At 47.8% G+C, this 24,576-nt stretch overlaps 1 protein-coding gene across 10 annotated transcripts in view; it reads left to right on the plus strand.

Annotated features, from left to right (window-relative positions):
• Arnt2 (aryl hydrocarbon receptor nuclear translocator 2) overlaps window positions 1-24,576 on the plus strand; it is a 160,129-nt gene that overhangs the window by 25,954 nt on the left and 109,599 nt on the right. For 4 of the 10 annotated variants that reach the window (XM_087901528.1, XM_087901529.1, XM_087901521.1 and 1 more), the window contains exon 2: window positions 22,000-22,114. In XM_087901528.1, coding sequence (XP_087757654.1) covers window positions 22,000-22,114 — 115 coding nt within the window. The other 6 variants (XM_087901523.1, XM_087901527.1, XM_087901522.1 and 3 more) reach the window with 6 other exon arrangements.

The following is a 24,576-nucleotide window of genomic DNA, read 5'->3' on the forward strand; positions in this document are numbered from 1 at the left end:
CACAGCTCACATTCCTAAGCCTTTGTTCCTGGTAATGCTTGCCTCTGAATCTCAGTAAGCTGCAGTCAGGGTCCCAAAGCAGGCTACCTTCCACTCTGTCTTCTGAGGTCATCTCTTCCGTACCCATTCTAGGCCTGCGTGTTGTAGGCGGTGGGTGCTAGGAATGGACATCTTGGTTAGAGGTCATCACAGATGGTTCTAGACCCATGTCTTGCTCACTCCTTATATCTTCCTTGAGAGTTTTGACATCAGGCCTCTTCTTGTCAAGGCTCCTAGCTGTTCCTCAGCCTTCCTGGTGGTGTTCATACGGAAGCAGCAGCTGCTACCACCTCCCTGGTCCCCATTTTGATGCTGAGAATGACTTTGCATCTTGGGAACTTCTTTGGAGATCCTCTTTTGTGGCCTTCAAGGGTCCCTGCCTCAGGCCTCTATTTCTTTGCCTCTGGGACAAAGCTCGTTGGAGGAGCTGGCCCCTGTCCTAGAGAGGATTTCACTCCCTGAGGAGCTTTTGTTGCTCTTTCATGAGATCTTAGCTTCTGATGGATGGAGATTTTCCTAATGGGAGAAAATGTAGCATCTGTTTTCCAGTCTGTGGCTACCCCTGGTGGGTGAGGACTTTGGTGGGACAGGCAGACCTGCACAATGCTCCACCTGGATCTGTGGATACTGTAGGAAGGCAATGCCGGTGAATAGATGAATTACAGGCGGAAAATCCCTCGGCTACACCTGTACTTTCTGGGCTTAGATCAGAGGCTGGCAAGTCATGGACCGTATCTGCCTCCTCTCCCGGTTGTTTTTATTTGTTCTGTCCTAGGAGCCAAGAAGCATATTTGTATTTTCAAATGTATATAAAATGGCACCCAAAGACTCTCACATGATATTCAAATTTTACATGAAATTCAAATCTCAGTATAAGTAGTGCAGACCACGGCTATACCGCTTGTCTGTGCGTGGTCCATGACTGCAGAAATGGAGCTGACCTCCTGCAGATTCCACAGAAAACTGTCTCTGAGGTGTTTCGGGTTGAAATGAATCTTGTGTTGGAGCTGAGGCCATGGTGGGGTCTGCTGGCGTTCCCAGAACATCTCGACATTCTGCGCTCTCATCCGTGACTGCAAGGTGTTTCTCAGAAGCGCCTGCCCCAGCTCCCTGGCAGCCCACAGGCCTTATCTCCAGAAGCTCCCATTTTGTCTCTCCTTCCCAGTTCCTGTCCTCGTCACTGTAAGGGAATGTCTGACAGAAGCAACTGGAAGGAGGCAGAGTTTACTTTGTCTCACAGTTTGATGGGATAGAGTCCGTAATGGCTGTACTGACTGGTTTTGTGTGTCACCTTGACACAGGTAGAGTCATCAGAGGAAGGAGCCTCAGCTGAGGAATTGCCTCCATGAGATCCAGCTGTAAGGCATTTTCTCAACTAGTGATCAATGGGGGAGGGCCCAGCCCATGATGGGTAGTACCATCCATCTCTGGACTTGCAGTCCTGTGTTCTATAAGAAATCAAGCTGAGCAATCCATGAGAAGCAAGTCAGTAGGCAGCACCCTCCACGGCCTCCGCATCAGCTTCCGCCTGTGGGATCCTGCCCTGTTTGAGTTCCTGTCCTGACTTCCTTCGGTGATGAACAGCAATGTGGAAGTGTAAGCCAAATAAACGCGCTCCTCCCCCAACTTACTTCTGGTCATAGTGTTTGGTCACAGCAACAGAGACCCTAAGGAAGACAATGGTGCTGGAGGCATGGTGACAGGTGGCTTCACCGTGATGGGAGAATACAGCTGCGACTTCGAATCCGACATTGAGGTGGTAGAAAAGGCTGCAAATATTAGACATGAATCTTAGCCTGAGTTGTAAAACTTCAGGTCCGACCCCAGCAATCCACTTCTTCCAGTGAGGCCTCCACCCCCTACAGGTTCCACATCCTCTGGAAACAGTGTTGCAAACAGGAGACCGAGTATTCGAACACGGGAGCCTGTGGGAGATATTTGCCTTCAAAATACAAGAGCAAATATGTCTGAGCCATAGCGGACAGAGCCCATTTGGTCTGTGATGCACAGGGTCGAATACCTTGATCGCGCAAGCAAGGGAAGCCTTTCTCAGGCTTTGCATGTGAACAGTTTTTACTATTTTGCATGTTTTATATTTGTAGAGTAATTCGCTGTTTAAAATGTAGCACAAAATGGTTTTGTGGAATGATGGATGAATGTATTCATCAAGGGATATATTCTTCAACAAGGAAGCCGTTTTGCTTCATAATACTTCCTAAAGAGAATTTTGTATTATGGAGAGATATGTGATTTACTTAATCAATTGTTGTGTAAACAGGGGGGAAATGTTAATTTTTTTCCTTTTTAGAAAAGACATTCTCTGAGAAGAATTGTGCTTCTGGTATGATAGGCTGTTTTTCTGGCTTTATACTATTTCTGCGTTGAAGCCTTTCTCTAGTTGAATAATGAGAGAATAACAAATTTGCCTTTCCTACTGTCTTGCTATGCAAATGTCTTTTATTGACACTCATCTTTCCCTGGAGTGGAACTGCAGACAGCCGTGTGGCCAACCTGAAGCCATAGGCAAAGGTTAGAGGGACGGACAAGGCAGAGGAGAGTGACCTGGGCTGGAAGGACCTGCAGAGTTTATGTTCATTCCTTGGTGCTTTTGTCGGAGGGAATAGAAAAGCCATGCTCAGGAATCAGAGAGATCCAGAGGGACAAAGATGTCAGACCATGGAAGTGAGGCATGGAGCGGAGGACCGAGAAATGGAGCGGGCGGCTCGGGGGTAGAGGGAGGTGAGGCATGGAGCGGAGGACCGAGAGAAAAGGAGCAGGCGGGTGGCTCAGGGGTAGAGGCCACAGTATCAGGAGAGCAGCAGGATGTGAAGGGGTGGAGAGGGACGGAGGAGGAGGGGGTAAGGACAAGAAGAGGAGCGAGGGAACAGAACGAGTAGGCTTAAGAAGCGGATCCGTTCCAGTGAAGACAGCTCGTTCATGACTGTTCTCACGACTGAGACAAGACACTTGTCAAAAGCAGCTCAGGGAGAGGAGGACTTGTTTTGGCCCTGCTGTCCCTAATGGTAGCAAAGGTGACAGAAGGAGTGGATTGAACTGTAGGGCAAGACTGGAAGCCTTGTGTCTGCAGTCAAGAAGCAGGGAGAGGAGTACCGGAGCTTCCTTTTTTTCTTGTTTATTCAGGACACAACACCAGCCCATGGGGTCCCACGTTTGGGGGTGGGTCTATCCTCCCCTTAGACCTCTCTGGAAACACCTTCGCAGACATGCCCAGACTGAGACTCTCAGGAGGTGTCAGTCTAGTCAAGTTGATGGTGGTGATCAACCGTTACAAAGGATGAAAAGATTGTCCTGTGTGGAAGGTTTTTTTTGTTTTTGTTTTGTTTTGTTTTTTGCTCTTTTTGTCTTGGTTCGGGTTTCTATTGGCTGCGATGAAACACCAGGACCAAAAGCCAGTTGAGAAGGAAAGGGTTTATTTGACTTACACTTCAACATTGCTGTTCATCACTGAAGGAAACCAGGACAGGAACTCAAACAGGGCAGGATCCTGGAGACAGGAGCTGATGCAGAGGCAACGGAGGGGAGCTGCGTACTGTTTTATTTCCTGTGACTTGCTCAGTTTTCCTATAACACCCAGGATGAGCAGCTCAGGGATGGTATCACTCATCCATCTACGAGATGGACCCTTCCCCATTGATGGCTAATTGAGAAAATACCTTATAGCTGAATCTCATGGAGGCATCTCCTCAACCGAGACTCCTTCCTCTCTGATGATTCTAACTTGTTTCAATTTGACACACAAAACCAGCCAATACATTTCCCGTAAACTTTTCTGAAGCCCTGGTGGAATGGGGGTGGGGGAGCAGACGGACATATGTTCAGAGCCATCCAAATGCAGAAGACTTATGTTGATTTGTAATTGTGTGTGTGCACTCTCATGTGGCTGGTGGAGTTCAGAAGAGGGTGTCAGACCTCCAGAACCTGGAGTTAGACAGATGTGACCATCCGACATGACCAGGTCCTCTGCAAAGGCAGTAAGCTCTGTTAACTCCTGGGCCATCTACTCCAGACCCCATCTTTTATTTCTCCCAAGTCCTGCTCCTGAGAGGTGGCGCCTGGATTTGTAACTCCAGGTGAAGGACGGAGCCAGGCAAGTCTTTGTTGTCTCACGCCCACTGTCGTCTCTGAAGTTCCACTCCCAAGGAGCTCGCAATGCCATGGTGTTCACCGGTACAGTCAATGACCTGTGTGGCCGTGTGATCTGAGTCGCACAACCCTGGGCCTCCACTCTCCTCATCCTCCAATTTCTCTGAGTGTTGGTCCAGGACTCCCCACCACCCACCCCTTCACAAGGTCCATTAGCCCTGACTTCTCATTCCATTCTGGTTTGTGGAGGTTGAGTGGATGGAACACCATTTCTTTTGTTTGTTTGTTTGCTTACTTTTGTTCTTACTGTTTCGTATAACACACACACACACACACACACACACACACACACACACACACACTATTTAAGGCACAATGAGTCCTGCTGAGATTCATTATCTGGCCAGTTGCTGCTTCCAGAGTGGCAGGAGTCACTGAACCTGCACAGTCCTTTCAGGGGCCTCCTTTTGTCCTGGAAACTCAGGGCAAAAACCTGCTTTTTCAGCTTCTTCTCTTGGCGACTTGAGTTTCTTCTCTCGCTCTCCTTCTCAACAGCACTGCCCTCCCCCCTGGGCGTTTCTGACCACGAAACCCCGTAAAGTTGGACTGAGCCACGTAGTCACTTCTAGGATGTGTGTGGCACACTTTTCTGGGTTCTCCTACTGTTGTCCTGACTTCTAATTGGTAACAGCATCTCCTTGACCTTAACGAATGGATCTCCTGGTCTCTGGAGCCTCACCTCCCTCATCCCTCTTGAGAGTCTTTCCTTCCCATCCCTTCTGTTTCCTGACTATTTGGGTTGTGGACTAGTCAGACTGTGTATCACACACAGTTACCGCAGTGTGTCCTAATCAGAATATACCAAAAACCATTTCCCCTTGAACATGGGAATAACACTGCTGTTTTCACAACCCCTGTAAGGGCTCCTGAGTCTGCTCAGTCTTGGTACCTCTTTGGAACTCAGTAGACACTTTGGCTTTCAATTCTGATTTGCATCTTCCCAGCACACCCCCTTCCTGGTGGGTGTTAGCTCAGCCGCGGGAGGCTGCACGATTTCTTACCTACTGGCTCCTGTGACACTCCCCCTGCCTCCAGCTTCCAGCATCCTGGTGCTCACATTTATCTTCAGCCCCGCCATTTGCCTTGTGTCCTAATGATAAGGATATTGCATTCTATGTATTAAGAACTTGGAGATAATAGAGAATAAGTGCAACTAAAGAGTCACTCAGCCCCATCATTTGCATTCTTTCCTAACAACAAGAATATTGCATCTTATGTACTAACAACTTGGAGATAACAGAGAGTAAAAAATCCTATGTAATCTTAACATTAATATACTAGCTTTGTTCCATTTGTAGTGTACTGCGCAGGCATGCACACATAAGCACACACACATGGGGAGGGAGGGAGGGAGGGAGAGAGAGAGAGAGAGAGAGAGAGAGAGAGAGAGAGAGAATTGTAACATGAGGGGCTGGCTTGTTGAGGTATCTGTCCCACCCAGTACCCAACAGCCGGCAAATCCCAGAGAAAAATCAACCACACAGAGAACTCTATAAGTTATAAAGCTGATTGGCTCATTAGGTCAGGCTTCTTGTTAACTCTTATAACTTATATTAACCCATTATTCTCATCTATGTTAGCCATAATGGCTCAGTACCTTTTCCAGTGTGACAGCTTACATGTTGCTTCTTCAGTGATCTGTGCAGGAGTGGCTGAGGGAGTTTCTTCCTCCCTAAGCTTATCCTATTCTCATTGCCCCGCCTTTACTTCCTGTCTGGTTGACCCACCTATACTTCCTGCCTGGCCAATCAGCGTTTTATTAAAATACATGATTGACAGAATACAGACAATTCTCCCGCACCATTTCCCTCTTTTTTTTTTTTTTTAAACAAAGGAAAATACCCATAATCCATTTGTTGGGAATGTGGGCGTAGTATTTCAGGCTACTTCCTGCTGGTTGGGGGCGCTGATAGTCTTAAAGGGACCTAAAGAAAATTTAGAGTTATAATCAAGTCATGACTGGAGTATCCTGTGAGTCTTGATCATCTCAGGCAGCAGTCTTGAATCTGTTCTGGATGTAGAACTCTGTCATCTGGGCCATCTGTTCCTATCGGAGATTTTTCAGGTGGCCTCCCTTGGTCAAAGGTGATTATTCTTAACTCTGAATAAATCCAGAGTCTCTCGTTTTCTGTGGAAACAAAAGCAAAATCTCTTCTCCAAAGTAACATACCTTTTGACTTCAGTTTTGAAGCCAAGGTATTTTCAAAATTCCTATCTTGGGTTAGTTCAGCAGCATTTATAAACAAAAGTCTTTTAGCAGTTGTTGCTCCTTCCTCAGCAATCAAACAATTCAAAGAGAGCATAATAGCATACAGTATGAAGATTCTCTGTGCATTTTCCATCTTTATGTGGCTTTAATTTAACCTCTATTTCTTTTATTTTTACTTTTACTTTTTGAGACAGGATCTTTGTATATCTTTGTCCTGGAATAACACTGTAGACCAGGCTGTCTTTGAACTCACAGAGATCCTCCTGTCTCTGCCTCCCCAGTGCTGGGATTAAAGGTGTATGCTACCACACCTTGAACTCAGAGATCTGTCTCTGCCTCCCAGGCATTGGGATTAAAGGCGTGTACTACCACACCCAACTACTCTCTTTCTTCCTTTTTTTTACATTAAGAACTTTAACTTTTAGCCTGTATATATTTTTAACACACTGTAAAATATTTAGAGGTTTTCTTCCTCTTTGAATCTCTCTTTACTGTATATCTCCCTTTTCTGACCACATGAGCCTTTAATTTACTAAGCAATATGGAGAGCAGTGGCTTTGACGGCTAGATCCAACCCACTCCCCAGCTCTCCAGTCCCATGGCTGAGATACCAGCCAGAGCTGTGTTCATTGCCACAACTCTATGGCGTTTCAAGGTCCTTGCCAGCAAGCAAGCAGCATTATCCTGCTCACAGACCACACTCAGTTGGACTGCCTGCCTGAAAGACTCAGAGTTTGCCCTGGCAGGACAGCCCATAAAGCCGACATTTTAAAACAGCACAGCTTTTTTCCTGCTACAGCTTAAAACCGAAAAGCATGCATTAAGCTTTTCATCAACACCGTTTAAGTGTTTCGTGGCAGGACCTCTTAATGAGCTGCAAGGTTTTGCAGCTGAAGCTGAGTCAGGAAGCCTCTCTTAGATGAGAGCATTTGCTTGCCTTTAGTAAGCAGAGCAGAACCGAGAAATTGCTGCTACCAAGAAACCATGATTTACTCTATTCTTTCCCAAGCTTTCTCAAGCTTTCTGTGGATTCAGTTATCCACGTCTGGGCGCCATATGTAGTATGAGGGGCCGGCTTTTGGGATTTCCGTCCCGCCCGGTACCCCAACAGCCGGCAAATCCCAAAGAGAAATTACACACAGGACTCCATAAGGTTATAAACTGATTGGCCCATTAGGTCAGGCTTCTGGGCGCCATATGTAACATGAGGGGCTGGCTTGTTGAGGTATCTGTCCCACCCAGTACCCAACAGCCGGCAAATCCCAGAGAAAAATCAACCACACAGAGAACTCTATAAGTTATAAAGCTGATTGGCTCATTAGGTCAGGCTTCTTGTTAACTCTTATAACTTATATTAACCCATTATTCTCATCTATGTTAGCCATAATGGCTCAGTACCTTTTCCAGTGTGACAGCTTACATGTTGCTTCTTCAGTGATCTGTGCAGGAGTGGCTGAGGGAGTTTCTTCCTCCCTAAGCTTATCCTATTCTCATTGCCCCGCCTTTACTTCCTGTCTGGTTGACCCACCTATACTTCCTGCCTGGCCAATCAGCGTTTTATTAAAATACATGATTGACAGAATACAGACAATTCTCCCGCACCATTTCCCTCTTTTTTTTTTTTTTTAAACAAAGGAAAATACCCATAATCCATTTGTTGGGAATGTGGGCGTAGTATTTCAGGCTACTTCCTGCTGGTTGGGGGCGCTGATAGTCTTAAAGGGACCTAAAGAAAATTTAGAGTTATAATCAAGTCATGACTGGAGTATCCTGTGAGTCTTGATCATCTCAGGCAGCAGTCTTGAATCTGTTCTGGATGTAGAACTCTGTCATCTGGGCCATCTGTTCCTATCGGAGATTTTTCAGGTGGCCTCCCTTGGTCAAAGGTGATTATTCTTAACTCTGAATAAATCCAGAGTCTCTCGTTTTCTGTGGAAACAAAAGCAAAATCTCTTCTCCAAAGTAACATACCTTTTGACTTCAGTTTTGAAGCCAAGGTATTTTCAAAATTCCTATCTTGGGTTAGTTCAGCAGCATTTATAAACAAAAGTCTTTTAGCAGTTGTTGCTCCTTCCTCAGCAATCAAACAATTCAAAGAGAGCATAATAGCATACAGTATGAAGATTCTCTGTGCATTTTCCATCTTTATGTGGCTTTAATTTAACCTCTATTTCTTTTATTTTTACTTTTACTTTTTGAGACAGGATCTTTGTATATCTTTGTCCTGGAATAACACTGTAGACCAGGCTGTCTTTGAACTCACAGAGATCCTCCTGTCTCTGCCTCCCCAGTGCTGGGATTAAAGGTGTATGCTACCACACCTTGAACTCAGAGATCTGTCTCTGCCTCCCAGGCATTGGGATTAAAGGCGTGTACTACCACACCCAACTACTCTCTTTCTTCCTTTTTTTTACATTAAGAACTTTAACTTTTAGCCTGTATATATTTTTAACACACTGTAAAATATTTAGAGGTTTTCTTCCTCTTTGAATCTCTCTTTACTGTATATCTCCCTTTTCTGACCACATGAGCCTTTAATTTACTAAGCAATATGGAGAGCAGTGGCTTTGACGGCTAGATCCAACCCACTCCCCAGCTCTCCAGTCCCATGGCTGAGATACCAGCCAGAGCTGTGTTCATTGCCACAACTCTATGGCGTTTCAAGGTCCTTGCCAGCAAGCAAGCAGCATTATCCTGCTCACAGACCACACTCAGTTGGACTGCCTGCCTGAAAGACTCAGAGTTTGCCCTGGCAGGACAGCCCATAAAGCCGACATTTTAAAACAGCACAGCTTTTTTCCTGCTACAGCTTAAAACCGAAAAGCATGCATTAAGCTTTTCATCAACACCGTTTAAGTGTTTCGTGGCAGGACCTCTTAATGAGCTGCAAGGTTTTGCAGCTGAAGCTGAGTCAGGAAGCCTCTCTTAGATGAGAGCATTTGCTTGCCTTTAGTAAGCAGAGCAGAACCGAGAAATTGCTGCTACCAAGAAACCATGATTTACTCTATTCTTTCCCAAGCTTTCTCAAGCTTTCTGTGGATTCAGTTATCCACGTCTGGGCGCCATATGTAGTATGAGGGGCCGGCTTTTGGGATTTCCGTCCCGCCCGGTACCCCAACAGCCGGCAAATCCCAAAGAGAAATTACACACAGGACTCCATAAGGTTATAAACTGATTGGCCCATTAGGTCAGGCTTCTGGGCGCCATATGTAACATGAGGGGCTGGCTTGTTGAGGTATCTGTCCCACCCAGTACCCAACAGCCGGCAAATCCCAGAGAAAAATCAACCACACAGAGAACTCTATAAGTTATAAAGCTGATTGGCTCATTAGGTCAGGCTTCTTGTTAACTCTTATAACTTATATTAACCCATTATTCTCATCTATGTTAGCCATAATGGCTCAGTACCTTTTCCAGTGTGACAGCTTACATGTTGCTTCTTCAGTGATCTGTGCAGGAGTGGCTGAGGGAGTTTCTTCCTCCCTAAGCTTATCCTATTCTCATTGCCCCGCCTTTACTTCCTGTCTGGTTGACCCACCTATACTTCCTGCCTGGCCAATCAGCGTTTTATTAAAATACATGATTGACAGAATACAGACAATTCTCCCGCACCAGAGAATATCTTTTTCTCCTTGCATGAACACATATTGAATGTGCATTGAATTAATTCAGTTTGACTTACTGCTGGGGGTGGAACCTCCAAGTCAATGTGACTGTGGTCCAAGCTGAAGCCAGGTGTGACAGGACTGAATGACAATCTGACGTTGGAACAAGCATGAGTATTGCTACTATTTTTATTGTCACTTATTAGTGGTATTCACATTGCAGAAATGATGTTTCTGTGTAAACAACAGTGGTCTTGGCACTGCCCTGTTGGATGTTCTTATGCTTAGTAGGATACAAGCTGTGAGGTTTAGCAGGTGTGTGTTTGCTGCTGAGTGTTATGATGACACGGGGCAAATTGGAGCTACTTTATAGTTCCCTAATATATTCTGCTTTTCTGTCTCTCTCTGTCATCTCAATAATTCCTGTGCTGACAATGATTTATTATAGGTGTGGCGGTGTGATTTTGGAGGTTTCACTCCTTGAGAATCTTTGGCAGAACAAACATGACAAATGATTGTTAGTTTATCCTGTGAAAGAGATGAAAAGTCCAAAAAAGACCTTTCCTTGGAAAGGTGCATTCTTTTTGTTTAGTTTTGTTTTTGTTTTTTCGAGACAGGGTTTCTCTGTAGCTTTGGGGCCTGTCCTGGAACTAGCTCTTGTAGACCAGGCTTGGCCTCGAACTCACAGAGATCCGCCTGCTTCTGCCTTCCTAGTGCTGGGGGTAAAGGTGTGTGCCACCACCACCAGGCGGAAAGATGTACTCTCTAAGCAAACAAACAAGGGAATGAGATCCTAAAGATTGTTTATTATTAAGGTACTTTATATAATAATTCCATATAGATATAGATTATGATGTATTCTATAATTTCTTTTATTCTGCTTTACATTATTATCTATGGTTTTAGATACATCTTTGCAAACGACATAACAGCCTGTGATGGTAACAAGCTTATTCTTTCTCTCTTAATGGTTGTACTGTTTCCTTGAGGTTCATTTTTAATTTTTTCCTGTGTCTTTATGTGCATGTGCATCTGAGTGCCCTTGCAGGCCAGAAAAGTGCAGCAGACGGCTTGAAGCAGGAGTTACACGTGGTTGTGAGCTGCCTGATGTGGGTGCTGGGAACTGGGCTCCTACTCTCTCCAGAAGCAACACATGCTCTTAGCTCCTGAGCCATCTTTCCTGCCCCATGGGTGTGAATACATAAATGGGATCATGTTTGTGCCATGTTGTACACATGGAGGCTTTTTTTCCCAGTTCCAGTTCCTTCCTTCCAGACGACTCTAACTTGCGTGCAGTTGACAAAAATAGTACACAGCACAGGTCTTAATATCCCCGTCAGCCCCGCCCCCGCCTAGCGATATCACTTCCTTACACTAGAGCCCACCTCCTAAAGACTTTCCCGTTCCCCAGACCTCACAGACTGAAGCTGAGCTCAGAGCAGATGACATGATGTCCTCAGAGGGACAGCCTGGAGGGGAGGGCCCCTGGTGAGCGAGTGGAAAGGACTGTGGCCAGAGTGGCTGGAGTCTCCGGGAAGATAAAGGACAGGAGGAAGGAAGTGTGTTCCCTTCTTCTTAAATGAAAGAGAAGAAAACCTAGAATCACATATTGACCCTTTGGGCACGGTCAGTGTTCAAAGCAAGGCTCAGAAGCTAAAGCTGCCCAGTAGTATTTGGGCAGGTAGAGTGGTTGAAGCTGAGTCTGGGGGATCCCTGACAAATACACTCACCTGAGACTTCGATCCTGCTCTACTTACTTACTCTAATACTTGCCTATACGATTATTCTTTGAATCGTGATATTTAACGGTGGCATGACTTTCATCTGCCTGGCTATTCCCTGATTTATTAGCGTTACTCTTTATGTCAGGCACGTTCACTCGCTTGGTATCTGGCGGCCTTAGACTGTCTTTGGACAGATAGTGTGGACGCTGTCATTCCTTCTGTTCCTCACCCTCCATGTGTGTCAGCATCGTGAGGGAACCTCCACAGTAGGGTTCTTCAGGGAGTCTCCTCAGGCGTTTGAAGATGACTTCATTTCTTCCTCTTCTTCAAAGACTGTACTCTGAACTGACAGACTCTGTCTCACCTATGTTCCGTTCCTCACAGCATCTGAACTTTGCTTCCTTTGAGGTTCTTAAACTTCTGAGTATGCAGAAACAGAGCTTTCTCCTGTGCTAGGTCTCCCACCAGCTCCCCCCCCCCTCGGTGCTTTCTCCTCCTTCCTGGCCAGACTCCCTAGGCCCAGACCTTGGTAAACCTCAGCCTGGGTTTTAGCCAGGTTGGAGCCCCTCTGGTAACAATCTGTCCTGTATACTTTAAGCCTTCCCCACCAGGTGTCCTGGCCTGTCTTCTACATGGCCAATACCCCAGCTTTTCTCTGAAGGTCTCTGGCTATTGGGAGGTCTGGTGTGCCTCAGGAGTAAGACCCATTGTGGGAAGATGCCCGCTCTGCTCAGACCTGTGGCTTTTGTTTAGTGTCTCTGATCCTCTTTCTGCACCTATGCTGCTGAAAATAAAATAAAAAGTCTAAATGTGTCTTGAGTGAGAGACTTCAGATCATTAAACCCCTCCCCCTCAAGACTCAGGGATCTACGTAGAAGAGACGGTGGGACAGCTGTAAGAGCCGGAGAAAAGGAAAAAGCTAGAGGAAATAGCTTCTTCCAGACACAGACAGAACCGATGCACATAGAAGTCCACAGGACTATGACCGCACACACAAGTCCTGCACAGATTCACACCAAAGTCCCACACTGAGAAGGGGCAATGGACACAAAGCCCCAACTCTAACCAAGAAGCCATTTGCAACTGATAACCTGTTAGGAAAGAGAGAATCAGAATCCGTTCTCTCCAGTGGAGTGTTACTAGATATACCGTCCACACTCTGTGGTAGGCCTGTTGCCCAAGAGTAGCTGTCTAAGACATAACAGACTCTGTGTGTGTGTGTGTGTGTGTGTGTGTGTGTGTGTGTGTGTGTGTATGTGTGTGTGTGTTGTTTCATTTTGGTAATTTTTGTCTTATTGTTTTGGTTTTCATTTTTTAATTTTATTTTTGGAGAGAGAATGAGCATTAAATTGTGTGAGTAGAGAGGTGGGGAGGATCTAAGGAGATGGGAGAACATGATCAGAATATATCATATGGAACAATTTTTTAAAAATAAAAAAACACAGAGTTTAGCAGAGAGACCCTGGCATTCAGCCAGAAGGAAGGTAAAAGCTAGTTTATGGGCGTGAACACTGTTGAGAACCTGTGTCCTGACACCAGTATTTCAGAGCACAGTGGGGCCTGGGGAGATGGGATCCACCAGTGCCACCATTGCCGGGTGAGGAGGGAGGGCCTCTTCCCAGTCTGCACAGCCTATTTCCTGTCCCCAAGGCTAAGACCTGCTTGTTAGGAGAGGCCCAGTGTCCAGTCTGGGATGATTGCTTGCCAGAGAGAGCAGGGCTTGACTTCTGCCTCTTCTCCTAAATCCCTCAGTCATAAACCCGCCCATTTCTGCCACCTCCTGCCCTATGGCAGAGCCTGGCTCATCTGCCTGTGGATGGGTATGTCGTGCACAGGGCCCCAAAGCTGGTTAAAGCTTGACAAAAAACCTGGATGCAGAGCCCTGGACTCCCTGCTAACACTCTTTTTTCTGTGCCTTGTGTTGCAAACATCCCACCCAGAGGAGGCAAGTAGGAATCGTGAGCTCTGCCTTCTATTGGGAAGAGGAAGGGACCCTCCCTTCTCCACTCTTCAAGAAAAATCCTTCCTATCCTCTCACTGAAAGGTTTTGGTCACAGGCGAGATCTTTCCCTTTATGTGTCGCAGCTGCACAAGAAATCCAAGTATCCAGTTTTTCAGAACCTAAGCAGTTAACGCTGGAAATTTGTGCCGCAAATAAATTGATCAGTATGCAAGACAGTTGTCACGGCTGAATCATGGTCCACAGTTAAGGTAAACAGATCTGTGATGACATTTTCTGAGCAGAATACAAATGCAGCGCGCGGTTGCTCCCAGAGGTTTCTGACATTTTTTTTTTCCTACCCGGGCAGCACATTCTCCTAAGAAGGTGTTGTTCACAAGGAAGAAAGGTCTTTGTTCAACCCTCTGCGAAGGTAGGGCTGGAGCGTTTGATGTGCTGTCTGTGACGAGTGCCGCTCTGGGGAAGATGGGTGTGGAGGGAGCATTTCCTTTGCTTAGTGCTCTCCTTCCTCTTCTCCCACCCGTGGGGAGAGCTTTGGGGCTGTTTATTTATTTGAGTGATCATGAAGATAGTCCATGTGTTTGTACTGTGAAAGTTTGCATGTGGTTGGTTTTCTCCGTGTGAAGATCAAGGGCCGTTTTCTCCTATGTGGGTTTCCATGGATAGGGAGGAGGAGAACAGAATGTCTTTTTTTGCATCCCCCCCCCTCTTCCTTTCATCTTAATGCTCTCGAGTTTCACATCTTCCCAGGCTACCCCTGCCTGCTCTGTTTTATAGGAATCCAACACAGCGTGGCTGGATCTGAAATGAGGGCTAGCCTGTAGCTGGATGCTGCACCGTGGGCCAGATACGTGGGCTGTATGTCTTGTGGTGAAGCCTGCATCCCTTAAGTCCAGGCTGATGTTCTGATGTGTGCATAGCTTAGCCACGGGACTGTCTAGGAGCTAGCAAGCAGGCATTTACCTCTCTGTAGTGGGGAACAGCATTCCCTGGGGGATCCTTGCAGGTGTGGTAGGGGCTGATATTTCTGTTTCTGTATTGGCCATCAGTTGCAATGAGTAACCCTGAGCACAGGTCATTACAAGAGTGTCACATTGGACACGGGGGGATAAATGAATCTGTTGAGAGTGGCAATTTGGGGTCAAAGACTTCCAGAATGTTCCAGTGACTAAAAGTGACCCAGAAGGCAAACCCTTCAAAGGTGACTGATATGGGGTATGCTTGGACATTGTGGGGCATCCAGGAAAGAACTTCTGCTGTGCCTCTGTTGTCCATGGATAGGGCTATCCTAGGGGTAGCCTCCTTCAGGAAGCCTTCTGGAACCTTCCCTGGCATCCCCAGAACACAGGGCCTCCTGTCTTTCACTACCAGCAGCACTCAGTGTGGAAATGCCCAGTCGGTTTTATGCTCAGTCTCAACGGGGCCTTTAAAAATCTCTGGCTGCCGTTCGGCTCCTAGCACAGCCTGTGGCTCAAAATAGGCTTTGCAAATGGTACTTATAATCCAGACAGACACAGCCTGAGCAAAGGACGGGCACCTGGTTAATCTGGTTTCTTAGCGGGAGTACGGCTGGAGAAACTGAACGCAGCGCCAGCCTCTGTGGGGCCTGTGTCCTCCGAGTTGACAGACACAGGAGGCTGCACTTGTCCTTTGCAACAGGTCCTGTTACAAGCTCCTGTGACAGAGGACATGCAGGCTTCCAGCCATCCCAGCCGTGTTTTCTTCCTTCTCCAGAATTGTCTGCCCATTCAGTGTAGGAGGATCAGGTGACCAAGGTTTTTTTTGGGTTTTCCATTTTTGAGCCTTGAGGCTCACACACCATTATTTTGAGGCAGTGACATCATCATCTTTCCTCTTTGAGGCTCTGTCATCCCAGCCCTGGTAGCTCACCTGGACCGCTGTGACGTTCATTCTTTCTCAGGAGGAATACAGGTAGAGTGGGACCATAGCTACACCAGGGAGGGAGGGGCGGGTTGGGAACAGGCCTCCTTGAGACGAGGCCCTGGAGCAGAATCTGAACAACCAGGAAGTTAGCTGAGCGAAGAGATGGATGAGAGTCTTCCTCACTCGAGGATGGAGTGTGTGCAATGGTCCTGGGGTGGGAGAGAATATGGTATGGTACAAGGATGGTCAGGGAGATTGACTGGAGCCAGAATGATGGGCCGCAGAGGTGGCAGCAGCCGCAGGAACAAGTTGGCAATGGCAGGGACTCCACACAGTCAGTGGCAAGAGTAAAGAGAAGTCGAGAATGAGAGTGGAGTGATTGGCCTTATCCCATCTGATGGAGTGGGCACAGATAAGAGGGCCAGGGCAGAGCAGGTGGCCGTGATGTTACCAGTTGGGCCAACAGCAGAAGGTAGACAGACTTGCAGCCAGGACAGCAGGTTTGGGGATCTTCAGGGGTAGTATAGGTGTTACACACCTGGAGGAGGAAACATGGATAGAAGGGGCCTCCCAGGATGCCCTGGAGTCCTGGTGAAGAGCAGCCGCTGGCAGGACACATGGCAGGAGGGCCAAAAAGTAGAGGGTCAGGGATGTGGCTCCGCAGAAGCAGGATGGATGCCTGAGTAAGGCTGGGGAACCAATCCCACAGAGAGGGTGGGAACACTAGGAACAGGAGAGTCATAATTGGCCATCGCCAACTGTGGCTGCCGTATGTGCAACCCCAGACCTCTGGTGGGGTCGTGAGAGCAAGTCTAAGTAGAGAAGAAGGGCAGGAGAGTGGGAGGAGCAGAGAGGCAGCCCTGTGTAGGGACTCGGCCCTCGCACAATGGAGCCCCCTGCGTCCGTTTCAAGGTTTGCATTTGGCCTGTGGCGTTGTTATCATGGGATGCATCTGAGTTTCTGTGCAGCCCCAGACTCCGTCCTTGCTGACTGTGGCAAACCCCCGTCAGTATGTGTGAGGCTCGTGTCCTTGCTGAAGCCTGACCAGACGCTGCTTGGTCTGCCTATGGGGAATGGGGACCGAGAGCAGGAGGAAGGATGCATCCAAAATTTCTGGGTTCCCTCACCAGCATGCATCAACCCTCTGAAGGAAGTACGGGGCTGTAGGAACCTGCCAAGCCGGGGGCCATGTCTCTGCCCTGAGCAGGAATGAGACCAGGTACTATGTTTCCGAGGGAGAAACTATGACTGTATCAGGTCCCCAAGGCAAGGTGTGCAGTGTGCGTGTGCGTGTTAGTATCTATGTTAGTATCTCCCTCAACTAGTTGTGTGCACATTGCATCTGTATGGTTTGTATGGTGTGTATGAGTGTGGTATGCACATGTGCTTCCGTGTGTGTGTGTGTGTGTGTGTGTGTGTGTGATGCTCGGAGGGGAGGGGTGAAGAGTGCAGGTGACACGGAAAGTGGGGGCTCACTGCTTCACACTCCTCTGCTGGAGGAATACCGTGCCTGGCCTGCTGACCCGCCCTCAGCTGTGGCCAAGTGCCAGCTGGCACAAAGGCTGAACAGAGAGGGGCTGCACCAGCTCTGCCCAGGAGGAAGCCCCCCTCAGGCAGTCCAGACTCGTCCTTTGGTGACAGCCGTCCCAGGGGAGCGCTTTGGGAGGAACACGGGTCCCAGAACGTAGCCTTCCCTGCACATGTGTGAGACAGGACCAGAAAGACAAGGATCACAGAAGTGCAGGGAAGAACCTCATGGTAAGGCGATTGTTAGCTCCTGTGGGTGTGTCTGACTGAATAAGCGCGCTTACTCTGCGCCTGGTGCCACATCTGAGTGCTGTACACACACATCAGTGTCTCTGAGCCTCCTGACTTCAGACGTGTGCACTATTACTCCCTCTACGTTATGAAACATCCCCACTCTGTGTGTGTGTGTGTGTGTGTGTGTATGTGTGTGTGTGTGTGTGTGTGTGTAAGACATGCACAGAGAAAGAGCTCTATTGAAAGACACTCTTTTCCTGGGGAAAAGTAATATAGATGGGAAATTTCTTCTGGTAGATATCATACATGCTTTTCTGTCCTCACAGCAACTCCAGGATGTAGGTATTTGCCAGACTTTGTAGCTTGGTGAGTTAAGTCACTCCCCATAACCCTGCGACTCAGTTGAGTGACCCCAAACCATGGCATTTCCTGTGTGCCATACACCCTCTACTGGGACCATGGTTTAGAACCTCACTGTCAGTTCATCTCTTGGGGTGGCTGGGTGGGGTCTGCCAGAACACCCCACTTCTGCCTGGGCACATTGAGGAAGACAGCCCTGTAGTGCGTGGCTAAAACCTGAGCAGGCTCTGATACTCTCCAGCTTTGTGGCCTGGCTCCCACCTCTCCCTACCGAGTTCTCCAGCCTGCGACAAGGGATGCCTTTGTATCTACTTCATGACAGGAAGGTGGACAGGTGCCAGAAAGACAGTACCTAATAGAAACCTGGAGCAAAATTCTATCATTGTTACCAAGCCAATCTGCTTATCATTGGACCTGCCTGTTGGACAGGGCCCCCTTCCTCGGCCTCTGACAAATGTATGCATTGCTCTAGTTCACTGACTACGACAATCTTTTCTGTGTGTTCTTCATAAAAAAGTTTGAACATTTGTTATTCTGTTTGTGACATCCAATTGACACATTAAACTAATGCTAAAATAGCACATGGTGAGGTTGTGAGAATGGCTCAGCTGGTCAAGTGCTTGCTGTGTGCAAGCATGATAGCCTGGGTTCAGATGCCTGGAACTACCCATGGAAAAAGCCAGGCATGGGGGTGCATTCTGTAGTCCCAGCACCGGGGAGAGAGACAGGAGGACCCCCGGGGTCTCACTGCCAGCAGCTTAGCTGAATCAGTGAGCTCCGGGTTCAGCGAGAGATTGTTTCAAAAATTCAGGTGACAAACAGTTGAGGAAGACACCTAACCAATGTAAAGCTCTGGCTTCTACACACGTATGCATACATGCACAAGCACATTTACACACACACACACCCCACACTGCACACCACACACTCCCTCAGTCCCCAGAATCTCTAGTGGGGCCTGGATACTTGAATGTCTCCATTTGTGCTGTGTCTTCCTGGAAGGCCGTCTTCATGGACCCCAGTTGCAGAGTGTGGCGGTGGCCACACTGTGATCTTACTGGCTCTGAGAGATGATTTCTTCCCATGCAATAGGATCACCAGGGTTCCGTTCCCCTTAATTAAGTGTGAAATTCAGAAACCCTGGAGCAAATTGACAGTGTTCCACAGGGTAACTCTGCTTGTTAGTATTTGGGCATCTTGGCTGTACCAGGCCATGGCTCAGACATGGCCAGGAACATTTCTTCCAGAAGAACCCTGCCATTTTTGCGTGCTTATATATCAGTTAAAGGGAACAACTGCCAGGTTTGAGAAGCAGGCAGGCAGTTACCTTTCCAAGGGAGGTATCAGCAGACCACATGGGTGTACCCAGGCAGAAGAGAGAGACCTGATTTCTGTTTTGTTGGAATCTATTAAAAGTGTCTCCTAAAAATTGACTTGGGAAGCATTTAACCTTTAATGTGAATGCAAGCCTCAAGGGTTGCATCTTCCATTTCGCTGATTAGATGTCTAGAACTGTATTTTGGTTACTAACATGGCACTGGATTAAAAGGGAATTATCTGCCCCTTAACTAAATTGTGAAATGCCGACACGGGACATGTCACATGACACAAAGAATTCCTGTGTCCAACCAGTGCCTCATCCCAGTTAAGTTCCAGCACATGCTAAGCTGTTCACCAACACTGCATTCATGACTTTACTTATGTTGTTTGGATAGTTATTTTCCCATTGTGTTTGACTTGATGCATATATTAATCTTAATTTTAAAAAAATGACTTCACAGGATAGATATTTTGAGCTTGCCATTGGTACTGTGACCAGTAGTGGCCCAGTCGTTCTGGTAGCTGGCACCTGTTTGAGCAGCTACTTGGAACTGTTTGACTGTAAATCAACTCGGTCCTCCTCTTAACCCTTTGTTGGTCATTGTTACTGAAAGGAAAAGGAAGAAGGGAGGTAAGGAGGGAGAGAGAGCGAGATCCTGAAGTGACTGCGGGATGGACATGCTGTGGTCAGCAGGACACTTGTACAAAGCCATCTCATTGTCTTTGCCTTGTGTCCCTTATCTGTCTACAGACAGGAATGAATCTTCAAAATTACCTCCCCCACTTTGTCTTGCCAGCCAGGGTTTGTGGGGGGGCTTTCACTTTCTGCAAGTTGGACCACAATTGGCAATTTTTTTTTCCGAAAATAAACTTTAGTGATTATCATGTTTTACTGTACCCAGTATTGGCTTTCTGTTGCCACATCCCTCCTACTCTGAGCTGGGAGTGGCTGGCCCGGAGAAGCAATGGACCTTTCGAGGTTTGCAGGTGGTGGCCATGATCCCTTCCACTCTGATATTTGCCTGACTCACAGGCTTTGAGGTTGTTGGCTTTACAGTGCTGAAACCAGTGTTGCCTGGAGCACTAGCACAGCAGACAAGAAGTGTTTCCAGAACTCTGGACATTTATTATCTACTGGATTCATCAAAGTCAAAGTACCCTCCTCACATAGGATTTCTCAGTATGTGTGCAATGGGCACTGGTGTTTTTAATAAAGGAGTTCGATGCTCAGCTTTCCCCAACGTGCTTCCTCTGGAGCCCTTCATCCTGGGGACTTGGCAGGGATGACTACTCTGGAGAACTTGCTTCAGAATGTCGTGACCTGCCGCTTCACCTTGTCTGCTACAGACAGCCCTGACCTTCACCTTGAGACTCAATAGAAGCTGGGGGTTTCAGCTGCTATCTCAGAAAGACATAGGATACCATATCAGAAACAAGTTGTGACGAACTTGTCTGGGTGTCCCCCTGTGCCTGCCACCTCACAGTCACAAACCCAGGAACTGCCCAAGTGAGGGATTTTTCTCATATACTTCCCAATGTGTGCACCCAAGACCACTGCAGTCCTCAAAACTATGCAAGCACAGTGGAGGGGCTGATTTAAAGTTGTTATCAGTGAAGTGGATTAATTAAAAATGCTGCAGGATCCCTGGATCCCCGGCTGTTGCAGTGGCAGAAACACTGTAGGTCCCTGAGTGTCGGGGGCCATGAAGAGAGACAAACAGATGGGCATTCCAAGAGACCATGCCAACGGTCTCCCAGGGCGGCTGGTCCTGGGCAGGGAGACACACGGTGGCAGGCGAGAGACAGAGACATAGATAGGCACTCCATGCAGAGTGAGGTTGGGTATTTATTAAGTGGGTTATGAAAGGGAGGCGGGAGAAGAGAGAGAAACAGGAAGGAGGAAGGAGAGAATGAAGAGAGGCAGAAGAGAGGGAGATGGAAAAAGAGATTCAGGCTGCAAGCAGAAAGGAAGATCTGCCTGTCTCAGTGGGGAGAGTGGGTGTGGCTTGTCTCTTAAAGAGACAGAATGGATCATTACAATCTGTCTTTCAAGATTTCAAAGTTTGGAGTAGGGTGGCTCAGATGTGTTTTTTAGCCTCTGGAATGTCTGTCACATGACTTTCTCGTTTCTGTAGAGAAAAACAGTGATATCCCCAGCATGGGTGCAGCAGCGGCCTCAGTGGCCGTTCCTCTGTCCTCAGGGGAGCCCAATGCCATGCGATTCCCCCACTGTCCTGCTAAAGTTTATCTCTATAGACTGCCATGTCCCTTCTGCCCCCCAGAGAGGACTGAGCTAAGAGTGAGCGAGAACAGCAGAAAGCATTCCAGAGAACAATGAACATTGTCAGGAAGCCTGCTCTTCCATTTTCTCTTGGTAGGGATTTGATCCGTCAGTGCAGGGTGCTGACAGCCCAGGGAGTGTGAAGAAGAAACTCCTTGACAGGGTGACTGATTTGAAGTCAAGGATGTTTAACTTGGTGTTAAAGAGATTCCAGAGATGTCCGGCTTATTAGAAACAATATGTTAACCATGATGAATAGGAAAAAAATTACTCCCTTCTGTCGCCCAACATTCCTTCTCTTTAAAGTTGGCATTTATTCCTGGAAAGGCCTGGCTAGGGAGACCTGGGTGCCTCCGCATGACGCAATTTCATGATGAAACCTCATGGGAGACTCTGAGTGCCCCTGACTTCATGGGGTCTGACAGTCAGGGTTTCTGAGTCCTCCCTGAGGGTGGGAACTGGGCTCTGTGTGGAAGCGAAGGTGGAGGTGAGAGGTCAGAGGGTACTGCTGCAGAGGTGAAAAACTGTGGCTACGGAGCCCAGGACAGGCCCAGTCAAGTGACTGACAGTGAGCAAGGTGGCCAGGACTTCCTCCCAAGGGCCGGCTCTCTTGGGTGAAGTGTGACAGTTTCCTTGCATGTTGTTGGGTTTTTCTGTCATTAACAAACCTTCTTGTTTCCGTTGACATCCAGAAATGGCTTCAGACATCCCTGGATCTGTGACCTTGCCTGTTGCCCCCATGGCGGCCACTGGACAGGTGAGGATGACAGGGGCCATGCCTGCCCGAGGAGGAAAGCGGCGATCCGGGTAAGCAGACCCAGCGCTTCCAGGAACTGGCCTTAGTGAAAGTTGAGCAATGCTCTTGACCTGTTAGAAAAGTATTGTTTTTTTTACCCCCCCCCCTCCTTCCTGGGGAGTAAAAGCTCAGCAGTTTGCATCCTGTTTAGATTTTGCAAGAGTCCTAAATATGCACATGATTTGCTTCTAAGTGTTCTGGGTCCTGGCACCCAGCTGGGGATTTCTGTTTGCTTGTCCTTGTAGGAGGAGTGTGCTGTGGGGTCCTACTGGGTCTAGCTCTCAGAAGGGAGGAGTTCAGTCTCAACTGGCAGAACATTCCAGCCTCATTTGGCAGAGCCAGCCCCGGGAACTGTAAATGATCTAACCAGGCCCTCGAACCTTTCCCTCCAATGCTCCTCTTTCCCAGGAATATGCAGGAATTCCTTTGGCAAGGATCCGGCACCTGAATGCCAGCCAGATAAGTTGAATATTGCTCAGATGATAAAGGAATAAGTATTAAGTTCTGTTGACTAGACTGGTTCTGGTAGGCCACAGACCACTTTGGAGCAGATGGAACCAAAACCGGCACCTACTTGGTTGAATGATATTAGCGTCTGTACCCAGAGCCCAAATCAAATCAACCAAAGAAAAAACATTAACTAGTATTTTCCAGCTCAGTGTATTACTTAACCCAGTTCCCCATTGATCCTTTTTTTTATTTTCAGTTTAATAATTAATAAATAAGCTGCCTCATGATGTTGCTCAGTTTCTGGTCACACACTCTGCTCATGATTGTACCTATTTGGTGAGAACAGAACACAGAACAGAACAGAACCTTCCATAGCCCTAAGACTGCAGCCTGGACTCATGTTGAAATGATCCAGCATGTTAATCCCAAGAGCCTCTTCCAACCCGTGATGCTTAAAACAAAGCAGAGGCAAAGGGACAGGTGCACACCAGGGTCCGGGGTGGAGTGGGGACAGGAGGAGACACCATGGTGTTATAATGTCAGCTAATGAGAAGGACCACTGCGTGTGCTGGGGTCTTTGGGAAAGGGCCTGGGAGGTGCATGGTTACTGTGAGGGTTCAGAGGGCTGAGAATCTGCGCGTGGTGACAAGGCCAGCCTTGATCCTGCACACTCTCTCAGGCAATCCGTGTTCTGTCTGCCGCTGCTGGGTCTCCTCAGTGGGCGCCATCTGATCAAGGCTGCAGCTTGCCTCTGGGGCTCCCTGGACAGCCACCTGCTCTCTGAGCCGTCATTCTTGCTAACTGTGGACTGAGTTCTGCTGTATGGCTCAATAAAAGAATGTGTATGGTGTTAAAATATTAATTTTTCAGTAAAAGTTAAAGATTACTTCCAATGGTACTATCTTAACTCACATTCTTTAGAGAGTCGCTCCATTGTTCCTTCTCGTCTTTTTCCAGAAGAGACCAGAGTGTGCCCTGCAACTCTAGGTTGGTCCAAGTCTAGGCAAAAAAAAATACTTTGTCCCACCCCATGCTGAAGACCCATGAGCCCTCCTTATGCTAGGGGTTCGGGGAGCCTCTGTCTCCTCGTGGTGTGGGCTGGTGTGCATCCCAGCTGCTTTCCGCTTTGGCCTGCAGGGTCCTAGCCCAGTCCTGGAGAACAGAGCCTGCTTTCTGCATTGCACTTAGGATGATCACAAGCCTGGAATTCCCCATGGCTGTCCTCTGTCCTGTGTCACCACACAGGCTATTTCCCTTCCTGCTCTGTTGCTTCATCACGGAAGGAGGGCTTTATTTGAGGGCCGAGAGTCCATCATCACCACAGTGGGAAAGCCTGGCGGCAGGTAGGCTTTGCAACTAGAGCAGCCGAGAGCTCACATCTGAAACCACAAACATGAAGCAAGAGAGCGAACCCGGAAGGCTATGTGGCCTTTGAAACCTCAGTGACACATGGCCAGACCTCCTAAGCCTCGGCAAAGAGGGTCAGCAACTGGGGACCAAGTATTCAAATGTGGGAGACTGTGGGAGACATTGACATTTCATTCACACACACACACACACACACACACACACACACACACCATGACCCCAGAAGCTAGTGTGGGCCCTGAATAGGCAGACACTTAGGCTTGGGTTCCATTCCACATACAGCCGAGGAAGCAGCCTATCTAGGAAGGAAGCAGAGAGGAAGCTAGGTGGGCAGTGGCCTCCGACATCCTGCCATAAGATGAAGCTGGGGCTCTCTGAGGCCAGACCAAGGGAACTGGACTTTCACCAGGAAGCCTGGGGTCTGTGTGCTCCTTGTCCTTTCCTCTTGTCAGGTGGTGGGCATAATACCCATGACTTAGAGATTCGCCCTACACTAAGAAGGTTTCCGTAGTCATTCTTACATCTTGCATTTTAATTTTTTTTTTCACCTAATAACGATCCCTTCTGTTGAGACGCCGGCAGAGGCTGTGTGCATCGACAGGCAGATGCTCCATCCGGGCCTTGGGGCTCGCACAGACTCTTGTCTGCCGTCGCT

This window comes from Myodes glareolus, chromosome 24, assembly GCF_982192425.1.
Source record: "Myodes glareolus chromosome 24, mMyoGla1.1, whole genome shotgun sequence".
In the NCBI taxonomy this organism is placed as follows: Eukaryota; Metazoa; Chordata; class Mammalia; order Rodentia; family Cricetidae; genus Myodes; species Myodes glareolus.